This window comes from Zonotrichia albicollis, chromosome 16, assembly GCF_047830755.1.
Source record: "Zonotrichia albicollis isolate bZonAlb1 chromosome 16, bZonAlb1.hap1, whole genome shotgun sequence".
Taxonomy (NCBI): Eukaryota; Metazoa; Chordata; class Aves; order Passeriformes; family Passerellidae; genus Zonotrichia; species Zonotrichia albicollis.
The window spans coordinates 6,115,292-6,139,526 of record NC_133834.1 but is presented as its reverse complement, the minus strand read 5'-3'; the positions used below and the strand labels follow the sequence as shown (position 1 = coordinate 6,139,526).

Genomic DNA, 24,235 nt, shown 5'->3' with positions numbered 1-24,235 from the left:
GTGCTGCTCCTGGGTGTTGTGCATTCCTCAGGAATGGGCCTGTGGGCAGCAGATAAAGGCACCAGGACATCTCCAGATGGGCAAATGATGTTTGTTTGGGACAAACCCTCAGAAGATGACAGGCCACAGTGGCCAGAGGGACATGTTTAGGAAAGGGAGGAGCACAGCTCAGAAAAGCAGAGGGGAGCCAGTGTGCAGATGTGATGCTAAATTAGGACAGGGGAAGTGATCTGATCTGGAGTGGAGAGAGATCTTCTCTTGTCTGGCATTGCCCACCCCCAAAATTTGGGCACCCTGGGCTGCTCCAAGGCTGGAGTTTACAGGTACAGCAAGGTACAGCAAGGTGTGCAGGTACAGCAAGGGTCTTGTTCAGCTCAAAGGAATGGTCCAGGCTTAGGTGTTCCCCTCTCTGCAGGGATTACAATGTTAAAATCCAGCTTGGATGTGGAGAGTGGCCTTGCTTCAGCCCCAGCCTGGCCAGCACAGATGTGACACTGGAAGAGCAGACAAAGTGGGAACAGCTGCAGTGAGTCTGGGCAATGGGGGAAGCCAAGGGGCAGCTCTGGCACTGGGACATTTTCCATGCTCCATGTGGGTTCCACCCTGCCCTGCCCTGCCCTGCCCTAAAGCACAATGGGACACAGTCCCCACCAGTGTCCCCCTCTGCTTTCAGAGCTCCAAAGCATCACTAGAGGAGCCAGCAAAACTTGTGTTGGGGCGAGACCACTGGTGCAAGCAGTTAAGGCAATACAATAAGATGGATCTAAAAAGATGAGGGAGATGCTTTTGTCTTACTTCAGCTCAGTTCCTTCTGACAGGAAAGCAGGCTTTTGTGTCTCATGGAAGAATTATTCTGAATTGTTAATCTTCTTCATGCTTCTCCCTGCTTGGTGATGACATCCTCGCTGTTGAGTTTGGCTGCTAACAAAATCATTATCTGTTGAGTGGCTTTAATTAGCTGAGAAACCAGTCCTTTGAGTATATGAAGCTCTGTGCCTAGAGAAGGGTGTGCTGGAACTTCCTTTTTTTTTTTCTTTCTTTGCGTTGCTGTGGTGGCAGGGGGGTTAGAGTGGATTTTAAGGTCCTTTCCAACCCAGACCATTGTGTGATTCCATGTTTCTAGCTCCATCTGCCCACACTAACCAGGGCTGTTTCCAGAGTGCACAAATGGCACCACAGGCAGGGTTTGGGCTGGAAAGTTTCTGCTTCTCATTGTCCTCAGGCCCTGAGCTGGGCATGAAAAATGCTTTGTGCTCCTCCTGCCCTCAGGTGCAGCTCAACTGACCTGTCCTGCACAGGGGAGGGAGTTTAATCCAGGAAATCCCTCTGCTTCTGCTTTACCTGCTCAGTGCAAATTGCTTAATGCCCTTTAATTTCTAATTATTTATTTGTTCCTTTGGGATAAAGTGGAAAGGCAAGAGAAGGCTGGGATCAGCAAAACAGCAGGAGAGGAGGGATTTTATTCTAGGAGAAGTGTAATTACACTGACCAGATTTGCATAGCATTTTGTTGCAAAAATATAGGTTACAAGTGCTGAAAGAGAGCTGATGACCTATCAGTGATAAGGCACAGAGATGAGTAATTAAAAGGATGTGCAGCTAATGGCATTGGTTAGAGAAAAAACATGTACAGCTGCATAGGTGGAACAAGGGCAACCCTCAGCCAGAATTTACAGAGCAAGATAACTTGACATTTATGTAGTTCTCCAGTTGACATGGCTTTTGTCAGAACTGCAAAGAAAGGGATTGATTATCTGATGATTCCTAGACAGCATCTTTAAAAGACTGACTCATCCACCCAGCCCTGCTGGCCTCCCCAGCACAAAGGTGCATTTAGGAGTCAGGCTATAGGTCACTTCATTTGTTAGGAAGCTTGTGATTGAGACAGCAGAAAAGCAGCTGTTTTCTGAAGCTTATGTTTATCTTTTTAAAGCAGCCTTATCATCAAGTAAAATGCATTTTTATGAATTCTTACATATGTTATTTTAAAAATCCAAATTTTAAAAACACTATAATCCAGCTGTTAATGTGGCATTGTCCAAGTTTTTCAGAATGGTATGAATGAGTATCAAATTCCCATTATCTCCCAGCTGGGAAAGGAGCAAAGTCACTGTCCTTGTCACCTTCACTGTCCTCTTGTGCCCTCCCAGCCAGGCCAGGCTCTCATGTATGAACCACCTTGGGATCCCTGGAAGGTGGTGGCTGGGCTTCATTTCCATTGTGCACAGAGGAGGGGAATTTACATATCTCTGCTGCTCAGGAACAGTTATTAAAATCACAGCAGAGATCAGAGATTGCTACAGTATCTGCTCATACTTTTAATTAAGGAGCTGTCTGCTGTGCACTGGGCTGTACATCCCAGCTGCAGCTGCCTCTGAGAGCAGCCCATCTCCCTTCCCAGTGTGAATCCCTTCTTAAAAGGGACTCCAAAAGCAAGAGATGGAGAAAACAGGATTCCAATTCTCTGCTCCTATGGATACTGTTAATCTGGGGTGCTTATGGAGCCCGTAGTGACCAGAAAAAGGCAAAAATTGTCAGGAAATACAATCCATGTTTAGTCCTGGTCAGCACTCAAAGCCCTTCACTGCACTCTGCTGAATAATCTACTGCCCAGCTGGGATGAACCTGATCACTCTGATGCCACAGTGCTGAACTGATACAGAGAAAACCAGATATGGTTTGGTTTCCAGGAAAATGAGTGTCAGTAGATCCACATGTCTCATTTTAAAGCTGTTTTGTGTTTTTCCCCCACAGCAATGAAATCAGGAGGCACCCAGCTGAAGCTGATCATGACATTCCAGAACTATGGACAAGCGTTGTTCAAACCAATGAAGTAAGTTTAAAAAGTCTGTGATTTAAAGTGGAATTGTGGTGGAGCAGCCATTTTCTCAGCTGTTAAATTTTGCTGTAGGATCTCCTAAGGTTAATGTGTCTGCTTCCTGAGCCTTGCTGCTGAGCCTGGAGCTCCAGGGTCTGGTGATCCCTTGTCCTTCTAGGCTGGTCTTGGGAAGAAATGCTGAGGAGGCTTCAGAGACATTACAGTCTTCTCAGGAATGTTATTCACTGTGATCTCTGTGAAATCTCCTGTCATAAATACAGGATGTTTTCAGCATTTCTGTCTTATGTAAACTTATTCCACAGGTCTGAGCTTTATCTAGTGTCAGTGCTCCTCTGGAGCATGGCCAGACAAGAGAGATGATTCAGAACAGCTTTGGGAAGAGCTAAAGAGTATTTGTCCGATATATTAGAATTTAATCAGTTGATTTATTGTTGTTTGCATTAAAGAGTTGTATTAGTCATTTCATTGGGTCTATGCTGAGTCTGTGAAAATGAGTTTATCCAAGAGTGGTACTGCAAGGTAATGACTCTGGAGAGAAAGGGAGGGACCAGGATTATGCAGCCTTGATTTGTGCCTGCCTGGATCCCATTGAGATGAGAGAAATTATTCAGATACAAAACAGACTCCTGAATCCTGACCTGTATGTTTGTGTTGTAAGGAGGAAAATGACTCTGTGCTCATTGTAGAGGGTTTAGCAAAGACACCCAGGGCTGCAAAGTGTTTAATGGAGCTATTCAGGATCTGTGTCAAGGGTACCACTGGAATCATCAATTCATTTCCTTTTCCCATTCTCACTGTAGGGAAGTTCAGTTAATTTCCTCTAAGAAGATCCATAGAAGACCAAAGTAACTGAGAATGGGAGGTTTGGAATATGTGTTAGAGCTGTAGTGGGGAGCACAGCTCAGGGGGGAACTGCTGGTTAAAGGCTGAGAGATTCCCTGTTCCACAACAGATTTTGCTGTAGGTTGACTTCAGACAAATACAGATTTGACTTGATTTTATTTGACTGCCAGAAGGGTCAAAAAATTGGTCTGATCTTCCTTCAACCCAAGTTTGAGCAGGAACCCTCCCTATGTGCCTCTATCCTGGGAATCACAAGAAAACCCTGTGACCTTCCAGAGAGCACAAGGCATTTCTGCAAAGGCCAAGTGCCTCTGTGTCATTTCCCAAATGACACACAAATCTCTCCACGTTTCCAGGGGATTGCTGGCTGCCTGGGAGAGGCTGGAGGAAGCACAGATGATACTGGCAGCTCAGAGGGAAGGTGGTAGCAGAGAGCATCTGCTCCAGCACCTGCCCTTCCTCTCCTTGTGCTCTCCCTGAGTTTTTAGATCACCAGGGCATGAGCCCATCCCCTTTATCTGCAGGTTTGATGCATATAGGCACAATTCCTAATCACGACTTATCCCACATGCAAAATCAAGAGCCAGGGGGATTATTCAGGCTGCCTTTGAGTATTTGGCAGAGTCGTGGTTGCACTGTTGGCTTTTCACAGTGAGTGCTATGATCCTTGTGTGCATCTCCTCAGATGCAGATAATCTCAGCCTTTGTCATTGCTGTGACATTGTGATTCTGGGAGTGCTAATGAGGTCAAATCAAAATACTGTGCACACTGCACAGCCCCAGCAAGGTGATGGATGACAACAGAGGTGTAGCCATGTTCCTGTGGAGAAGCAATTACTACCACCCACTAGAACAAAACCAGAAAATGATGATGTCTTATTCATTCCCTTGGCTTGATTTGAGGGGCAGCAACCCCCTCTTTTCTCACTGCTCTCTGCACTGCATAAACCCCTGGAAGGAGCATTCAGCAGCTGCTTTTCCAGGCAGCACACCTTCCAGGAGCAGCACTGCTGCCATTGTGCTGAGTGGGGCTGAGCGCATTAGTGGTTTGGAATGAGGGTGTTTGCAGGCATTTGTCTTCACTCTGATAACAGGGAACAGGGAGCCAGATGCTCAGCTGGCATAAATCTTCACAGCTCCTTTGGCATCTGGTCCCCCTGGCCTCTTTCTCCACCTTATGGACTGTGGTTGATGAAGTTCTTGGAGAGGTTTGCAGCATCATTTCGTTGTGCAGAAATAAGCAGCCTAGAATGAAATTTAAAAAAAAAAATTAAAAGGCTTTAAATCTATGAGACTTATGCTTGTAGGATCTTCCTAAGACCCTCCACATTTTTCCATGATGTTTCTTGTGTGTGCTTCTTGTGCTTCCCCTTTTCTATAGGGTATCCTTTTTATCCAGACTTCACAAAGCTGGATGTTCCTTCCCAGGACAGGAGGCTGTAGGTAGCTCAGAGACATTTCTGCTCATCAGGGCTGGCAGACAATTTTTTTCTAAATAGTTTAATTTGAGAGCCATAAAATGTCGTCCTGGTGGCTACTCCTGAGATGAGCTCATTGAAGGAACCCATTGGTGGGCACTCCGTTTGTGTCCACCTGGTGCATCCCTACATTTCACTTGTTTCTGTGTTATCAGCTCCATGGATTTTCAAAGCAGCAGAAATTACACTTTTTTTTCCTCATGACTTCATAAGCCTCTTCAGACAAGCAACCTCCTTCCTGAACCCCAGGTAACACAATTATTAGGTAGGGCTGAGTGTGGGATTTCAAGCCTGATCCCAAGGAATATTGATAATCCAGAGTTTCCCATCCTGTCTGAGATCTCAAATACTGAAAGCTGATGCTGTGAGGTACATGGAGGCTATTCTGTAGACATGAGGCCAGTCCCAGGCTCTGCTTGGATTTGGTTTGCTGGAATTGCCTGGAAAGCTGTTTTTGCCACACAAAGCTGCACTCAGTGCCTTCCAAAGTGAATTAATACCTGTTGGAGTGGCACTGCAGCAGATAGCAGAGACCATGCCAGCCCTTCCCTGACAGAGCTGGGCATCTGCTCACAGGAGGGGAGCCCTCCAGACCTTTGGCAGTGCCTTCCACAGGGCAGCCACAGCAAAATGTGCTCCCTGGAAAACTGCTGAACACACTGCAGAGCTCCTCTGCCCTTTCCCAGCCTCCCAATTCCACTCTGAATTTATCCACGGAGCAAGCCAGCTCCGGAAGAGCCCAGGCAGAATTTGGAAATGGGGAGATGAGAATCAGCCTTTGGCATCTTTTGTGCTCTGTGTCTGACATTAACTGACAGCTCTTCATCTGCTGGTCATTGATTCAGGCTAGTGGAGCAAATGAGGGAAGTGTAGCAGTCAGGGAAATGTGATAGCAGTAAATAAAGCCTGATCAGCTGCAATTATTTTATTTATCCATGGCTCTGCATCTTCATTTCTGAAATAATTGCCCATAAAGTATTGCAGAAGAAGCCAAATCTATTTATAAATCCTATGGCCCAGTAATAATAATTCCAAATGCATGATAGAAAAAGCACGTATTTGCTAAAACTCCAGGGAAGATTTAATGTATTTGCAATGTATCTTACAGTTAATGTGTACTTTTATTTAGCTCCTAACAGTTCAATCATACAAAATTATTACCACATGGGACAGGAAAAAAATAGCAACCTCCCCTCCTCCCATGATTAGTGTATCTAACTGTACTAGTACTGTACATACAACATAATAAAATTTATTTCCATGACTGCTGATATCTGCAGTTGCAGCTTTCTGTATGACTTATCAGATAGGGATGGGTAGAGCCATAAATGTCAAAAGATTTTTGCCTCACTTGTCCAAAAGGAGCATTTGTAGCTTTGTAGTTTTATTTGGTTTCCCTTTGTTTCTGCTGGCTTGTGGAGTTAAATAGCTGGCTCAGCCACAAAACCAACACACCATTTTTTTCCTCCCAAGGCTTTATTCTTGAAGAGGGAAATTCTGCTCCAGCAGAGCCAGCGTTAGGATTCCTATTGCACACACTGGTGCCAGGATTTTGAAAGAGGTTTTTACAGTTCCTTATGGAAAAGCCAAATAGGATCGGATAGAAAATTATACCTTGTTATTGGAGTTGAGAGAAAAGTGTCTTGTGGTCTGTGTTTAGGAATGACATCTCTCATTCCCATTTTTATAGACTGCATTGTACAAATGTGTGCAAGGGGTATTCATTATAAAATCTTTGAGGCTTATTTGTTCCATTCAAAGAAATACTACTGTATCTAGTGAACTCAGTTTTGACTGAACACATAAAAGCCAGTTCTGTTCCAACTTAAGATTTTACTTGATATTTTTAACATCTTCTTTCTTTTCTTCTGATTTTTCAAGTCACAGTACAGGATTAGAAAGAGCCACATGACTTTTCTTCCAGTAGATGAAGTTTGCAGTTCAAGTCTTTAATAAAGTAGAGCCAATTAATCTCAGGGGGATAACAGGCCAGAAGAGGATTTTGGGGTGGTGAAATGCAGTCCCCTGGAATCATGAGCATTCATTAACTGATCAAACACTGCTGACTGTATTACTTGAAACTTTGACTCTCACTGTCCCTCCTGAAACTTGCTGCTGTGGAAATAATGCTGCCCATGGGAGCATCTCCAAGTTCCTGCAGCCTTCAGAGCCCTGACCCATCCCACAAAAGTGGCTGGTAGCCACAGACTGGGGCAAACTGCTTCTCTGCTGAAACAAGCACACTCACCTTCAGTGCTATAATGTTCCTGTAGCTGTGTCATGGCTCAAAGACACAGCTGGGCTGACATCAAGCAGCCAAGGTCATGGAAAAGCTAATGCTGTCCCTCAGGGGTGTGGATGTGACACCTGGGGATGTAGTTGTGTGCTGGGTGTTGATTTGGGAGTTGGGCTTGGCAGTGCTGTGTTAGTGGTTGGACTCAATGATCTTAGGGGTCTCTCCCAGTGTAAATAAGAATATGATTCTGTGACTTTTTGTTTCAATTGGCAAAGCACAGCTTTTCACTGGCTTTTAGATGTCATCCTTAGAGTGACAAAGGATTAGCAACATTCTTCAAGTTTCTCTTTGATTTGCTTTTGGGACTGTTCAACAAATAATGCATCCTTTGATAGGAATATTAAACAGTCCAAACAATCCCTGTAAAACAAACAACTGTTAATCACTTTCATTTCCCTCAGTTCTATTCCCTGTCTGAAGTCGTGGCTGTTGTACCTGGGAAGTGCAGCCTCCAGGCTTGATTATCATATCAATTAGGGTGCTGTAATCCTTCTGCACTGGTGGCACTGCTTCCAAGGCAGAGGAGTTGAAATGAACTCCAGGATGGAGGCTGCTGAAAGATTGCTTTCCTTATTACATTGCATCTCATGCTGTTTTGAGGAAATACGTTTTGCCAACCTGTTACATGTGAGCTGGCAGGCATCCAGTATAAACACACTGTTATAAGTCAACATAGCAATTAAATCAAATTGCAGTGTTTTCTCTGAGCTGCTAGAGAAGTGAGATGTGCATCCAGTGGCTGCCTTGCTAGGAGCCTTGCAGGATGAGCACTCTGGCACTCTGCAGTGTGCTGTGTGACACCCAGCTGATGGTCACTGGTCAAGGTACAGCCCAGCCACTGGGGTCTGTCCCTGGGATGGGCAGTGCTGCTGTGCCAGTCACTGCCTCTGTGCAAGGTGGGTTATTGGAGAGCTGGGGCTCAATGAACTGCTTGGAAGGGTTGAAAGTGGCAATCCCAGCCTTCAGTTCATGTAGGAGTATTTTAAAATTGCCAGGAATGCTCTCGTTATGTCACGAAGAGGAAGTGCTTTCATTGCTGCTGCAAGGAATAATCAGTAATCAGGTATTCTATGGACCTCATCCATGAGATTTGGGGCTTTTTAAGGGCATTCAAATCCTTGCCAGCCAAGTCCCTGCTGAAATGTTTACCTGAATGAGACTGATAGGCACATTTGATTGTACTTATATCAGGAATACATCTAGAGTTAACTGGATGAATTATATCCTTTGATATTTAAAGTGCATGAGATCTGAATGTGGTCCTAAATAAGGACAGTGGAGGATGCTGTGTAGTATTTTAGCTCTTTAACTTTTGATATATTATGCATGAATTGTTTTTCTCTTTTATAACTAATCCTGTTCATCAGATCAGACTTCTTCAGTATTTCAGTGCCAATTGTGTTTCAGGACTCAGCAGTGCCTCTGGTCCAAATCTCATTTATGCAGATTGGAAAATTTGTGGTGACTTCAAGGGGAGCTGGATCAGGATTGAGACTGACTGATGGCCCTGGACAGCAGTGAAATGCAATCTCTGTCCACCACTGTGCTCTGCATTTCCCCTTGCCACAGCTCAGCAGCTGCTGGTTGGAATATTGATCAATCCCATCCAGCTCAGGAGCAATTTGTACTTGAATTCTGCAAACAAGTTGATGGAATGACCCCAGAGTCAATGTCTGCAAGCCCAGGTAGCTCAAAGGTTGTCTGTTCAGATCAGGGTCTGCAGGGACCTGTGACAGCAGATTTCACTGTGCCAGGAAGGGAAGATAAATCTCCTTCCCTCTGTGGGCAGCAGCTGCGCTGTGCTGGCCCTGGATTATCCCCTCCTGGAGCAGGGCAGGATCTGCTCAGAGCCAGGGCTGGGCAATGTGGGTCCCAGGGCTGGGAGGGACCAGACCTTCTTCCAGCAAACCAGGGCTGTGTGCTGGAAATCACCATCTCCATGGGGTTCAGCTCCATCCCAGCACTGGGAAGCTGCCATCCACCACTCCTGGTGAATTATCCCCAAAATCCTTTTCTCCTGACTCCCCCATGGCATCTTCAGCTCCTGACAGAGAAGGCTTTGCCCTGTAGCTCACAGAAATGCCAACACCACAATCTCTGTCTGGGGCTTTTTGCACAGCCTTCCATTTTCCCTCATCTCATTTGTTGGGCTGTTTTTGGCAGATGATAACAGGATGCTCAATATCTCTTTTTGTTCTTGTCTTACACTGACACAAATGGGCACATGTGCTGCCTGTACCTGCCCCTTAACCCTGTTTGAAGGGAGACCTGAGTCTGCAGTCACATTTTACAGTACAGGATTGTCTCTGCTTGATTAGCTGCCTTCTAGGTACTCACAGAATCTTGCTAATTAGTCTTTGGGAACAAAGGTATGCTGGTGTTTATTTTTTCTTTAAAAGCCAGTTATTGCAGCAGCTAACTCTTTTTTTTTTTTACCACAGTATATTAGGAAAGAAGCATCTTCAGTGTCTGATTTTAATCAAGCCACTTCTTCACTTTAATTTTCTGCATACCAAGAAGTGCAGTCCTGTGGCTTTGTCTTTTAATCAGAGAGGCACTTTAGCTCCTCAGTTCCTTACTTCACACAGTTTACCATGTATCAATGGTGCAGAAAAGCAGAGAGCTGGCATGAAATGCACAGTCTGTAATTTACTGCTGAATATCAGAGCTTGGCACATAGGGGACTGGTGGAGCACTGAGGTAAGATGTCCTAATAAATCTAGGCAAAAACAAAAAATGTGTCCACAATGTTTTCAGTGGGATATGCAGATACTGCTACCCTGAAACATTCCATGGGAATTTGTCTCTGCTTCTCTACAATTTATAATCCTTAAAGTAGTCTCCAGAGGCCGAAATTCAGGGAGGGGAAAATGATTTGTGCAAGACTTGTGGCATAAACCACAGGCTGTTTTCTCTCTGGAGCAGCACACACGGCTTTGTCCTGAGGATGAGTTGCACCATCCTCATCTTGCCCTTTGGGAGGAGTTATTTTTGGATGTTTTATGGAGCTAAATTGCTCTTTCTCTGCCCCTGGTCTTTATCTCACACAGAGATAGCTCTGGGGATCACCAGCGCTTTGGAGGAGGCAATTGGGGATTTGGCCACTTGCTCCAAGATTTGTTTGAAGTTTGTCAGCTCATTTAAGCCTCAACATTTCTACAGGTTTTTGAGTTAGGGCCGCTGGCCATCCAAAGGGGCAGGAGATAAGCAGCAGTGAAATGGATCTGATGAAACAGCAAGTGTAGGGCTGAGGACCCGTGCTCAGCTTCTCAGAGGTCACCAGTTCAGGCAGCACAGATCTGTGGTCTGTGACAGTGCAAAAATGCTGTGGCATTTAGGACAGACCCACAGCCTGTCCTGCAGGTCTGGACAGGAAGGGTTTGGCAAAACTTAGGAGAGAGGGCACAGCACAATTCCAAATTATGCCCTTGGCATGGTGCTGAGGGTGACTCACTGCTGTAAAACAACAAAAAAAGTGTATTTCAAATACACTTCAATAATTTTTTCAAATACAGCCATAATAGCTGTTAATAACACAGATTTAGGGCACATTGGAAGTTCCTGTGTTTTAATTTTTTTCCTTTTCAATAGTCTTAGTACTTTTCTTCTTAATTTATAATTTTTCACCCTGCTGTAGTGTTCTGCATATGGGTAAATACAAGTGAGAAAGCCTGAAAGACTCATTTGCATGTGAAGAAGTAGCAGAAACACAGAGTAAGTAGCATCTGCAAACGTGTGGGAGCTGGAGAGTAGCAGGGGGACAGCAAAACTGTTGTAAATAGAAGCAGCTTAAAGTGCAGGATTATGTGCTGTGGATAATAAAACACCCCAAGCCAGCACATGAGCCAGATACTGTTCTCAGCAGCAGCATCCAAGTGATCCTGTTTGCACTTCAAGGCCCTTTTGGTAAACCTTGCTAATTAATTGTCCAAATTCTTCCTGCCAGGGTGTTCACCTGGCCAGGACATGTATGGCTGGCCATGGAGACCTGTGATAGCAGAAATATTGCACACAGATCTCAGCTATACACAGGCTGTATATGGATTTTAAACTGCTTTGTTTAGCTGGCACCAGCAGCAAAAGAAATGGAGATGTTAAACAAATCTGTAGGTTTAATGGGAAATCTGGCAATAATTGGTATAATTTTCTTTGGTTTCCAGTATGACTGACTTGTATTTAGTTTGAGTCTATCTCATGATACACAAAAAGAGAATTTTGACCCAGTATATTTGTGTTTTCCTGTATTCTGTGCCTGTTTGAATCACCACTCTAAGACAACCCAGCCAAAAATTTCAAACAAACCTCTTTTGCATCTGATTCTTTAGGGGGTTTATTAGGCAGAAAATCTGATTCCCAGGGCATAAAACCCAGAGATTTTTCAGCCTTTCATGTTGCAAACCCAGGTTTTGTGTCAGGGCCCTGAGTGAGCCCCAGCCAAGAGGAGGGAGAGCAGTGCTGTAGTTCTGAGCCAGCTCTGCCTTGTGGGCTGGCAATGGCAGACAATTGACAGCAAAATCGTGGTTTTCTCCATAGGATTGAAATGTGGGGCTAGGGGTTGTTGACAGTGCAAGGATGGGGTGCAGCAAGAAGCATTTCTGGAAAAGGTGGGGACAGCAGCTGTCCCTTCAGCTTGTCCCAGTGCCACCACGAGGGCAGAGCCTGCTTTTCCCATTACCTAATTTTCCCATTCCCAGAGCCAGCTCCAATTTTTTTGCAGCCTCTCAGGTACAGGAGCTGGGTAACTGGAATTTTAGCCCAAACCTTGCCCTTTTATGCTCTGCCTGACCTACTTGTCACAGCCCTTGGGGAGCCGCGGGGGTTTCTGCTCCACTTGTGCTTCTCTTCCAAGAGTCAGGCTTTTGTGCCCAGTGCTATCATGGTGCCTTGAAGTTATCTTGGCATACTCTGGGTATTTTGGTTCAGAAGCTGGTTTTGCTGTGCTTCAGTAGCACACTGATTTGCCTGAAGCAATGCAAAGCTCTCATGCTGCAGCGTGGAGGGCAGTGCCAGTCCAGGGTGAGCCCACAGCCCTGGGCTCTGTGAGCACAGACAGGCCCTGCTCTGTTTGCAGTCACTCAGAGATGGATTCTGCAGCAGATCCAGGCCACCTATTCAAGTCCAGGTTCCTTTGGCACCCGTGAAATTGTCTGACAAGTTGTGAGCGGGCAGGGTGCCATGTGAGCAGATGGGCTGGCTGGCCTGGCAGCCAAGAGCCTGGGATGCTCAGCTGGCAGAGGGGAATGGGAGCTGAGCTCCTTGCTGCTCCTGTCCAAATGCCTGTCCCTGCTGAAGTTACCCTGGGAAGAGCAGGCCCAGGGGCTTCTGGCATGGGCATGGGGTATTTCACAGCAGAGATGACACCCCACATCCTGCCCTGGGCTCCTGCTCCTCCATCACTGAGCATGAGGCAGTTTCTGAGGTGCTTTCAGCCTGAGTTCCCCTCTGGGGACAGCTGGCACCTGCCACCATCCTGTGTCCTCCAGACACTCACCTTGAAGGCAACAGCATTGCAATTATTTCTTTAACTACCTCTGCTAGGTGGTTTCCTGTGAGAAGTGAATCCTGAGATAAAGGGATTAAAACATCCTCTTGGAGGCTTCGGAAATTGTCACAAGCACTTTCTCCAGGGAAGGCCTTAATGCTCATCATCCTGAGGGGCAGCTCTCCTCACACAGGCATGCACTGCATGATGATTGACACATCATTAATTAACTGTTATTAATTAACCCCATCATCTGAAGGGATGGGAAGGAATTCCTCGCAGGGCTGGATCCTGTCATTTCTTTGAACACTGGAGTCCCCTGCTCTGCTGCATTCCCACACCCATCTGGCTTTGGGACTGAAGAAGCTCATAAAGAGGGCAGGACTAATGAACAGCCTTTTACAGGCTCCCATCAACTGCCTTAATTTCCTGGCAGCCACAGTTCAAACAAGTTTTGCAGGAGAGTAGCTCCTTGTATCTATTACTCGCTGTTTAGAGGAGGCGGAAAATGGAAAAAGAAATTGAAGAACTAGTTGTTGCCTTTCTGACTCCCCTTGTTCCCTGCTGTGTAGAGTGTGATGTTGTGAGGGATAAAGGATCTGTCCCTGATACAACACAGGTTCCAATGTCCCATCCCTCCTGTTGGGATGGTTGTGCTACATAAGCTCAAAATTAGGACAGGAAGACAGTCCTGCCTCTCTTTGTTTATTCCATCCTGATTCCCTCCATCCCCACAGCTCTTCAGCCCCAAACTGTGCTGAAGGGCTGAGCTGCACCCAGAACAGCAGCACAAGGGACAGTTCTTCTCCTGCTGACTTCAGCTGGGCCTTGCTGGTGCCCTTGAAGGCTTTTTTTTGCTGTCATCATCTTGAGCCAGCCCATATCTTGTGCCAGCTCTGCCTAGTGGCCACTAATAATGTCCCTGTCAGGCAGCAGCATGATTATAGCTTTATTTCACTCATTTTGTCTGCATTTGCCTTTTCAAGGAGCAACAAAGCAGCGATTCTGAAGTCTAAATGTGGCCTAAGGGCAGAAATTGCCCTGTTTGCCCACAAACACCAGATTCCTGGGGTAATGCCAGTCTCAGGAAGACACCAGTGGTGCTGATAAGCCAATAACCATAACCACTGATCAGTGCTTTGCTGATGTTCTGTTCTGTGTGCCATATTGCTCACCCTACACTTCTGCTGTTCTGTGCTGCATCCTTTGGCAGGAGAAAAACCTTCTCAGTGGTCAGGATAGTACCTGGGCTGCAGGAGGTGCCCAGACCCCTGTTATTCTTGGCATGGCTGGCTCCTTTTGCTCAGGGCTGTAACTCAGTGCTCATCCCTCAGTTCCAGCCCCAGCAGCATGAATCCTGCCATTTTGTGTCTCTGCAATTGGGAACAGCCTCCTGTTGCTGACATCTGAATCACATTTTTAACAACAATTTCCTTTGTTACACGAAATGATGCCAAAGCAAACAGTGGTGTTGGAGGCTCACTGTCTGGTTTGAATAGCACAGACCTTTAAATGGATGAGGACTATGAATAATTTTAATGTAGATCCTGGGTTTGTGTTGTTTACTTGCCTGTTTTTGAAGGATTTTTTTATTTTTTATAATTTTCCCTGACAATGTAAGCCTGTCACTCTTGCAGTAGGACAGTTTAGAAAAGCTCCCTGATCCCTCTTAGCTAATTGTACTCTTATTATGACATTGGATTCTCTTATCTTTTCCTTCTCCTAAAAAATGTATTGAATTGCCTGATATTGCACAGATTCTTTATTGCAATATCTTCTAGATTTAAAAGCTACATGCATTGAAACTATTTTGGTGTTACCAAAGCTATTTATTATCTGTGAACTTAAGGAATGTATTTTCTGGCACTCAGCAGTGACTCCAAAGCCCCAAAGAATTACAATCAACAGCCCTGAATTTCAAAGCCTGACATCACTGTGAGCAAGGAATACAAATCCATCAACAGGAACAGGATTTTAATTGCTTTTGAATAATTCTGTAGAAATCTAAAATTGCTTTATGGGATGAAAAAAAATCCCGATTTTTGTCTGTGAAGAGGTTTTAATTCTGGCGAATAAAATAAGTGATTGCTGGAATAATAGAGGATTTTTTTTCCCCTCTGACTGTGTAGCTGTTCCTACAGCCTCTGCCTGCTGGGATTTTATCCTTGAGCAGTGAGACATCAGAGTTCATCAGATATTATACATGGCAATTGCCAAGCCAGGAGAGGCTCTTTGGTGGCTGGAAGATTTGTGCTTCTGTTGCATTCACTGTTAAAAAATGAGACCACCTGCATCCTCTTGCAATGTGACCTTCTCTAGCTGGTCATATGCTGTGTTTCTTTGTGATCTGATCTAAGGGTAATCAAAAGACCAACAGTGCTTTAAAACCCAATAATACCTTAACTCTTCTTTTACAGTTTTCCTTTCTTTTTTTTTTCCTCTCTTTTTTTTTTTTTTTTCAATGAAAGGAATGAAAACCTTTGCAGACGTTTCTACATCTGGCTTAGCTTCTAGTTACATGCATCCTCAGGGAGTGCTGGAAAATATTACTTCTCCTGTTTAGAAGAGCAGTAAATGAGTCATATTTTCCAAAATAGTTTTCAAGGAAAGGGATATCAGAAGTTGTTTGTATTTTCCTGTTTAATAGACTTAGTGAACACTTAAAATCTGGTGTGCATCAGGAGAGGAGCAGCACCAGGGTGTGAGTGGTTCCTTTGCCTTGGAGGAAATAAAATCTGCTCTCTTGTCCCATCCCAGCATTTCTGTGTGTGAATCAGCTGGAGGAGTTCCCTTCCCCTCCCTAAAATATTTAGGATGTCCAAAGATATCCAGAACACCCAGACTGGAGACCACAGTGGAAGCTGAGACCCTGAACAAGGGCACAGAAAAGTTTCCATATCCCCCATGTCCCCCCAAAGCAAAAATCACTGATGAGCTGAACCTTCTCAAAGGTGTTCAAGGACATCAACAGACATGGCTCAAGTGGGGCCACAGCAGCATCTAACACAGAAATAACATTTCCTTGACCAGGGATGGAAAATGTTGCTGAACTTGTTTCAGGGAAAACAAAACAAAACAAGATAATCCAGTATTTTATATTTTATTTAGCATTACATTTACAAGAAGGTGTTTGGTTGCAGCATCTGACATTCCTCCCTGGTATTTTCATGGCATTTGAAGCTTCCTATTGAGGGCCTTTAAATACTTTTAATTATTTTCAGGAACAAAACTAGCCATTATTGTATTTTTGAAACACAGTAATTTTGTCCTTTCTTGCCTAACTGCCTATTTTAAAAATACTTTTTAAACAATTACTTTTAAATCGTTTTGCCTTTAAATTGACCATAACAAACCAGACAGATCTCTTCAGGATTAATTTTCCACGTAGCTGAAGAAATTAGCTCTTGCCTTCTCCCTCCCACCTCGAAGCCGTGCTAGGATGGTTACCTGGATACCCTGCCTGTAAAGGATGTATGTGCTGAGGCAATTTAAATAGCCTGATTTGTCATCTAACTGCAGACATCATTAGCAAAGCATTATTTGGCTGGAACACTGTAGGCTGAACGTGGATAACTCCTCTGTATTGAGGAAAGATTTAATTTAACCACCTTGTGACCAAATATTGTCTGTGTTTAATGGGGAGCTGCAGCAAGGCTGGTTTGAGGAGTGCAAGAGGTATCTGGGTGGGAAGTTATTTTCCTGTGCTGTATAACTATTGGGAATTCATTCTGCAGCAGGAGGAGGACAGCTGCTTTTAAATTTGTTGGCTCAGAAACTACTGGTTGGTTTATTTTGGGGCAAGGAAATAATTTTTGTGTCAAAGAGAAAAAGAAAATATGAGCCTGGCTTTTCCTCTTTGCTATGTAACTTTTCTCCTCGTCACAGTCCCCATTTCAATTTATTTCTCTGGTTATCATCTCTGGTTTTAAAATGGCAATTCCATCAGGATGGAAGGATCCCTATAAGTAGATTTTTAAAAACAAGCTGGTGAAGTTACAATGATGTTTTGAAATATGTGACAGAGTGTAAAGCAGAAAATAGTGGCCTCCTCTGATAAGACCTGCATGTCAAAAGGCAGAAATTGGCATTTCCTTGGAATCTGACTGTGGAGCGTGGTCAGGGATGTAATCTGGGCATAACAAGAAGGAACATGTGAAAACAAATCTGAGTTTAAGGAAAAGTGCTTTTTTAGTTCTCAGACTGCTTTTTAGTTTAGGATTGAATGTAATAGAACCATTTTAAGGCTCTAACTGATATCAGATCATTAATTATTGAGTCCTGTATGATTTGAACAACTCAGCTGGAGTCTGGTGATCTGTCAGGCTCCACAGACCTGCAGCCTCCCATCGAAGGCAATTCTGCATCTACAGCTGAACTGCAGAAGCACCACAGTTGCAGAGCTGCCAATTATATATTCCTGAACATTCTTCTTGGCAAATCAACTCCCAAATCGTGTTCAGAAATCACAGTCTTAAATGAGGCACGGCTGCAAAATATTCTGCAGATCTGTGGTGCAAGTCCTTTTCCTTTAGTCATAATTGATGTTACAAAATATTTTATGGCTTCTGTCATTAGTATTCCCAATTGGCTCAATCTACAATTTATCTCATGCTGTAAAAAATGCTAAGAATTTTCTACTGATTAGCAGCAATAGTAGGACATGCTTCAACATTTATCAGCATTGGGTATTTTTGGGCGGGTAAGGAGTCTTTTGTCTTTGAATTATAATGTGTCTAGACATTCTATTTTTGTTACAAATCTAGCAAAATGAAGAGGCTTTTCAGGTAGTAATTAAATTCTTTCAGTGACATAAAGTCTACTGTGCACAAGGCTTCAGAATAATGAATATATTTATTTCCAGGAAAACTGGAGTATTTTCCTTGCCATTTGTAGGACTCAGCACATAAATAATGCGGGCCATGCTGTGCTGATTTTCAGTTCATCCCGGGAAATTATGCCATTAAAAATGCCACAGTTCTTTCAGGCACACACAGACACAGCAGGTAAAGGGAATATTCATGTGATGAACAGTGACAGAAGCAGCATTAGCTAATGCATAACCTTGCAAAGCACCCCTTAGACAATGAAATTGTTTGCAGTAATTGTTGTGTGGAATGACACTGTTGTTTAACTTAACATCATGGCAGCCAAACTGTGATCCATCAAAGTGGCTCTGAATTTGTAACCCAGGGTTAGGACTTGGAAGTGCAAAACAAGGTGAAGGGAAATGAAGAGCTCTGGAGCCACCCCAAACACACACAGTCAATGAGCGTGGTGAAAATGGAATTTTTTTTAAGCAGCTCTGGAAATGCAAGGTCCCCATAAATTCCTCACAGCCTTGCTTTTGTCTGTGAGCATATGTTGCTTTTTGAAATCTGCAATTCTGGTGTTAAAACCTCCCCTGTACAAAACCAGCCGTGGCTCTTGCAGTGCTCAAAGATCACTCAGTGTGTGAAAGCAGCATCATGTCTGTGCTCACTAAGGTGAGAGTGGTTTGTGTGGTGGGAAAAGGAAAATTTGCCATCTCCCATCCGTGGGCATTACTTATGCACAAGCAGAGCTTTAGTACGTGTTGCAAATGGAAATCAAGTACATGATGTGCCTGGAAGGAGTTTATCCCACTATTTATGGGCTGATCACATTTGGAGCCAGAACCGGCTCGGTTATTTTTAGTTCAATAACGTTACAGTAGTAGTCACATTTATAAAGAAGTGAGAAAATTCTCCTGCCATTGACAGACCCTTCTGTCTGGATCTCATTTCCACCCTCAGTGTCCCCACACTCTGTGTCCCAGAGGAGAAGCTGAGTGCCACGTGCCTGTGTGATTGCAGGTCAAGGAGTGGCAGCTCAGACATGGATTTAAACTAAATAAAGCAGCTTTGTGGGTCTTTGTGCCTTTCCTCCTTCCCTCCCAGCCTGCTTGAGCCACATGCTCTGCTCTGGAGGTGGGCCATGGCTGTTCTTTGGCACCCCAGGACAGGTTCTCCCATCCCTCTGAGGTGATACCTGCATGGAGTGCAGGTGTTTGCCCAGTGGTGTTGGAGAAGATCAGTTTTCAGAGCTGGGGTTGGGTGGAATTGGCACAAAGGAGGAGGGAATTCAGCTGGGCACGAGGCTTGCTGTGAAAAGTTTTGGCTGGATCTCAGAATAGTTCAGAAAGAAGAAAAATCTCACTTTTCAGAAAAAAAAGGGGGGCTCAATCTTATTTCTCATCTTTATTTTCATGAAAAATCAACAATTTCAAGCTAATGGTCTGATATTTCTCAAGGAAGAAATTCCAATAATTTTAAAGATGCAGATATGGTACATAGGTACTTCATTAGCAGGACTGAGTCACTCTTCCTTCCTTCTTACAAATTGAAAACCATTAAAAATCATGAAATAATAAGGGAGAAGCATATAATTTAATATGGTCATCTATTAAAAATGCACACTGTGCATAAATAATCAGACATATCAGCAGGGAATCCATAGCCATCTAACAACTCAGTTGCTTTGCAGTTGCCATCTGACCTGTAGATAAGTGGAAACAATGTCTTCATTAAGCTTACAGAACTGAATATTAATCATTAGCAAAACCAGCGCTGCAAGATGAAGGAAAACTTGCTATGTCCCTGGGAGCTGTGTGCATGTACCTAATGGCAGGGTTTAAACTATTAAGGTCATATCAAAAATAGATCTGCTATTTGTCCACAGGGCTTACTGGTCAGCTACAGAGGCAATCAGATTTAGGATGTCATTTAAAGACTTATTGCATGTTCTGGGAAGAAAAGGTGCAGCTGGAAATATGCCCTAAAAGACTTCACTTGATTTGTCCTCTTATTTTCTCCTCTGGGTGAAAAGGATTAAGAACAACTGAGTGTTTAATTCTTATAGGATTTTATGCAAACATTGGGTTTTTGGTTTTTCTTGTTTTCAGTGTCCCCATTGCTCTGGCCTCTGCCCCTGCCAGAGCAGTGGGGACATTGAAAACATTGTGACATCGTAGCACCAGCATTTGTGATGCTGGAAATCAAAGGCTAGAGCTAATATTTTTAAAGAGTTGACTAAAAAGATCTGTATATGTATAAAAAATGAAATGTCAAATTTAATCTTTACAACTTTGGGTCATTTTCCTCATTTTCCTGGAGGTGATCAAGGAACCCACTTTATTTTATTTCTTTTGGTTTCTTCTTCCACCTGTTTGAACCACTAAGCTGATTCAGTCCAGAGGTGCCCTGGCTGTCTGTAACTAATCCTGTAATACTTCCCTGACATTCATATTGATGTTGAGCAGTCCTGTCAATACAATCACTGCCTGTGAGCTGCATGGAAAACAGCACACAGGGGAAAAAAAAATAAAAAAACCCCAGCTTTAATTCTTGCCAATATTTGTGATAAAATGAAGATCTTCACTCAACTTTATTGGAATCTACTCAAGCATTTGGTAAGACCAGACTATTGGAGATTGCTTAAGGAGGAAACTTGAGGGAACTGTAATCAAACACAAAAAGATGGTTTGTGTATTCTTTGCTGTCTGAGATCTTAGGTCCTGAAAGTGTCAGACACTCACTGTTCTCTAGACAGAGTGGAAATTCCAATATTAATTTAATATTCTTCAGCTCCTGCTCTTGCTTAATCCTGCATTATCCTCCTTGATATTGGCAAGAGCTGTGGAGGATATCATGAGTGTATTCAAACTAAATGCTAAAACCAGAGGTTATGTCTTCTGTCCCCCTCATCCAGGCATGGATGAGAACAGGGTGTTTGCTGTCACAGGTGGCTCATTCAGTTATTTGGTTGAGTCTGCATCTGCTCCACAATCCCCTGGAGTCAACAGGGAGCTTTTCCCATGAATTCACTGTTCTTTATATTTGAGTGCATGCAGGTCAGGTCCCAGTTTATGAACTGGCTCAGTCTTTCCTGATCTAATTCACCTTGAACTCATGGGAAACCTTTCACTGAGTGGAAGGAAAGTTGGATCAAACCCAGAGGAAAAGCAGTATGTGCTGCAGGAATGGGACAATGAAGTCCAATGGTTAAAGCACACAATTGCTTTGCTCTGCCATTTACTTATCCACACAGTAGGAAAACTGAAATACAAGTGTCCTTGGCTTTGGGAAAAACATCATTCTGTCTTTGAAACCAAACTGCTGTGGGCTGTGCACACACACAGCTATCACACTGTACATACAGTAGATAAGCTTCACATTTTGTAGACATTTAAACACAGTTTAAAATGCAAGGAGAGGTAACCAGACATTCACTGTTAGAGAAAAGCAGCTGCATGTCATAAATCAGCTCCATAAAAAAAGAAAAAAATCTGGCAACAATATCATTTCACTAAAGCTTTTACTCCTCATCTTTTGCATAATTTTCCTCCCCTCTCTTGTCCTCTACTCTTGCCTGTTTTTTTCATGTGTTGTTTTTTCTGAGCTCTGCTTTTTTTTATGAACTCTCTCACACTTTATTAAAATCTCCCCTTGTCTTACCAAATAACCTCAACATAGGTAGACTTTAAAGTTTAAATCAGCTGAAATGAATGTCTAAGAGTGGGGCACACCTGTTTCACATTGAGCGCTGGCTCAGCACAGCAGAGGGAAGTGTTCCCTGTGTCTGCCTGCACACACACACACAGAGATCCTCTCTTTATCTCCACTCCAGCTCTGAGTGGGTGCATTTTTGCAACCCACCGAGCGTGAATATTGGTCTGCACCTCGAGCGTGGGAGTTCACCGAGTGATTGCCCTTGGTGGGAGATGTTTATATAAAACAGTGATTGCCCTGAGCAGCCAAACCAACCACAGCCTTCCTTCCCTTGCAGGGCCACAGAGATCTTCCCCTAACATCCTTTTGCTCTTTATCTTTTCATATGGAATATTTTTCAGAGGTTTCAATAGGTCTTTTTTAAAATTATTTTTAAGAGGAATTTAGGCCAATACTGAGCCCTTCTGAAATCCTGCATCCTCTGTCATTTTAAGTGATTCTCCTCCAAAGCTGCACCTTCATTTTTTCCCTAAAATGTTGTGTCGTACTGGGATAAAAGGAGGAGAAGGATGATGCTCTGTGGCAAGAAGGGACTATATTTGCAGCTCCCCAGCAGCAGGGCCCACATGGAGGCCAGGAGGTTAAAATCCTCCTTTTCAGTGGAGGTGGAGAAGAGGGAAGAGATGCTAATATGGTTTGATTTTCCCCTGGGAATAACCCGGTGACTCCCTGTGGGCTGCAGAGCATGAACCCACACTTCATGCAGACAGTTGTAAGCTTAAAGGACCCTGATGTGTAATTTCCAGAGTAATTTGTGACTCATGTGGTGCCCTTAATATAAAGTGTGGATTAGCAGGGAAGGTTTCCAGCCTGGAAAAGGAGAAGTTTAGAGAGAAAGAAAAGGGTTTTTTTTATAGGTCTGTAAAACAGTGTGATTATTCTGTGAAAAGGCTACTGAAAAACCTTCCAACCCAGTATGCTCTTTCTCATGCAATAAATGAACAACCAAGGCTGAGAAAGATGGAGTTAACTGCATCAAATTTAGCCAGGAAGTGAAACATTTGGGTTAATACCAAGATTATCCACTACTTCTACTCTGTTCTACTTGAGAAGCTAAGGCATCCTCTGACTGAGGCTGAGGAATGCTGTTCCCAAATTGTTGAGAGGTTTAGGAGCACCCAGGAATATTTGCACTTGTAAGTCACCTTGGCAGCCTGCAGGCAGTAACTCCCTGAGAAATGCTCAAAGTGGTGATATCAGCACATTGCCAAACATGTAACCCTCTGCAGATGGAAATAACCCAGGTGGGAGGTGTGTGGGTGAGGGGAAATCAGCCTCAGAGGTGCACTGAGCACCTGCAGGGCTTTGCAGTGGGATGGGGCCAGTGCCAGAGCTCAGCTGAGGCATGGCCAACAGCAAAATGGCCCCATATTCCTTGTTTAGACAAAATTCTGGTTGGGAAGAAAACACATGAGAAAATGAGGGGTTACCCACGAACTGCAGAAGCAGCTGAGGGCAGAGAATAAGTTGGGCACTCTTCACAGAGATTGTGTTTGCTGGCAGGAGTGGTAATGAGGCAGGAGTTAAAATAAAATAAATGAGGAAACAGAGAGGTTGCATGGTTTGCTTTATTAGAGCAACGAAATAACCACACTATATCAAAGCAGCTCCCTTTTCTTTTGTAACCATGGAGGAGTCTGAGGCAGGCAATTACACCTCCTTTCCAGCTCAGAGAGGCACATCACCCTTTGCCATAGGTTAAGGAATGTTAACAGCAGCAGGAAGGCGAGTTCAGGGGTGTGTGTGCTTTACTGGGAACTCACAGCTCCCAGGAATTGGATACAATCCTGTGGAGCAATTATCTCGCAGGAACCCACATGCCTGCCATCCTCAGTGGCACAATTATGGAAAAGTCTCAGGATCTGGGATTGGAGCAAGCTTGAAAAGCAAAACTGGGTGAAAGTCTCCTCTGATGGGCAGAAGGATGGGGCACCAGTGCATCCTCTGGCCCCTCTGTGGGGCAATTCTCAAGGGAAATCAGAATGGGGCTGAGCTGTCTGCTGGCACTCACAAGGTCTGGGATTTGCAGCAGGAGGTTGCACAAGATGCTCTGATCCCGTTTTCTCATTTTGTACTGGAACTTTGATTTGAGCGTCTTTTTTCACTTTTAAGGAGTCAATCCCACCAGGGAACTGCAGGCCTCAGGGCCAGTCTCAAAGGTGACTTTGGGGCCTACCCAAGCCTGTGGCCAAACTGACTTGTGCTTTTGGCAGAAAGCTTTTTGGGGAATGAATTTTTCCCCAAAGAAATTGTTGTCATGGGTGGAAAGGAGGAGGAGAAGGAGGAGAAGGAGAAGGAGAAGGAGAAGGAGAAGGAGAAGGAGAAGGAGAAGGAGAAGGAGAAGGAGAAGGAGAAGGAGAAGGAGAAGGAGAAGGAGAAGGAGAATCAGTTCTGAGTGTGGCAGTGGCTGGGCTGTGTGGCCAGGGCTGCTGCAGGGATCTGGTGCTGATCTCTGGCTCCTTCCTGCAAAGTGCTGAGCACAAACAGCTCTGAGGAAGGATTAATTCTGTGCTTGGCTGTCAAGGACACACACAGTTCACTGGCTAGATATGTGCCCAAAGTTAAGCATGTGCTTAATGAGGCTCGAGTGCTTCGCTCAGGGCAGGGCTGAATCCTTAATAGCTCCTTGGTTTTGCAGCTTTTGCTGAAAAATGGGGCTAAGATTTTCCTGGGAGATTTTGAGGACAAACTTACTAGTATTCATGGTTCTCATAATGATAGCAAGGAAACTCATGAATAAAAAGGAAAAAATTATGTATCAATACATCAGACT

The 24,235-nt window shown here is 44.1% G+C and overlaps 1 protein-coding gene across 1 annotated transcript in view; it reads left to right on the top strand.

Moving 5' to 3' along the window:
- The window catches only part of FAM20C (FAM20C golgi associated secretory pathway kinase), a 55,436-nt gene that overhangs the window by 9,134 nt on the left and 22,067 nt on the right, over nt 1–24,235 (top strand). The window contains exon 3 of the mRNA XM_005487458.3: nt 2,754–2,832. Coding sequence (XP_005487515.3) covers nt 2,754–2,832 — 79 coding nt within the window. The remainder of the gene's footprint in view (nt 1–2,753; nt 2,833–24,235) is intronic.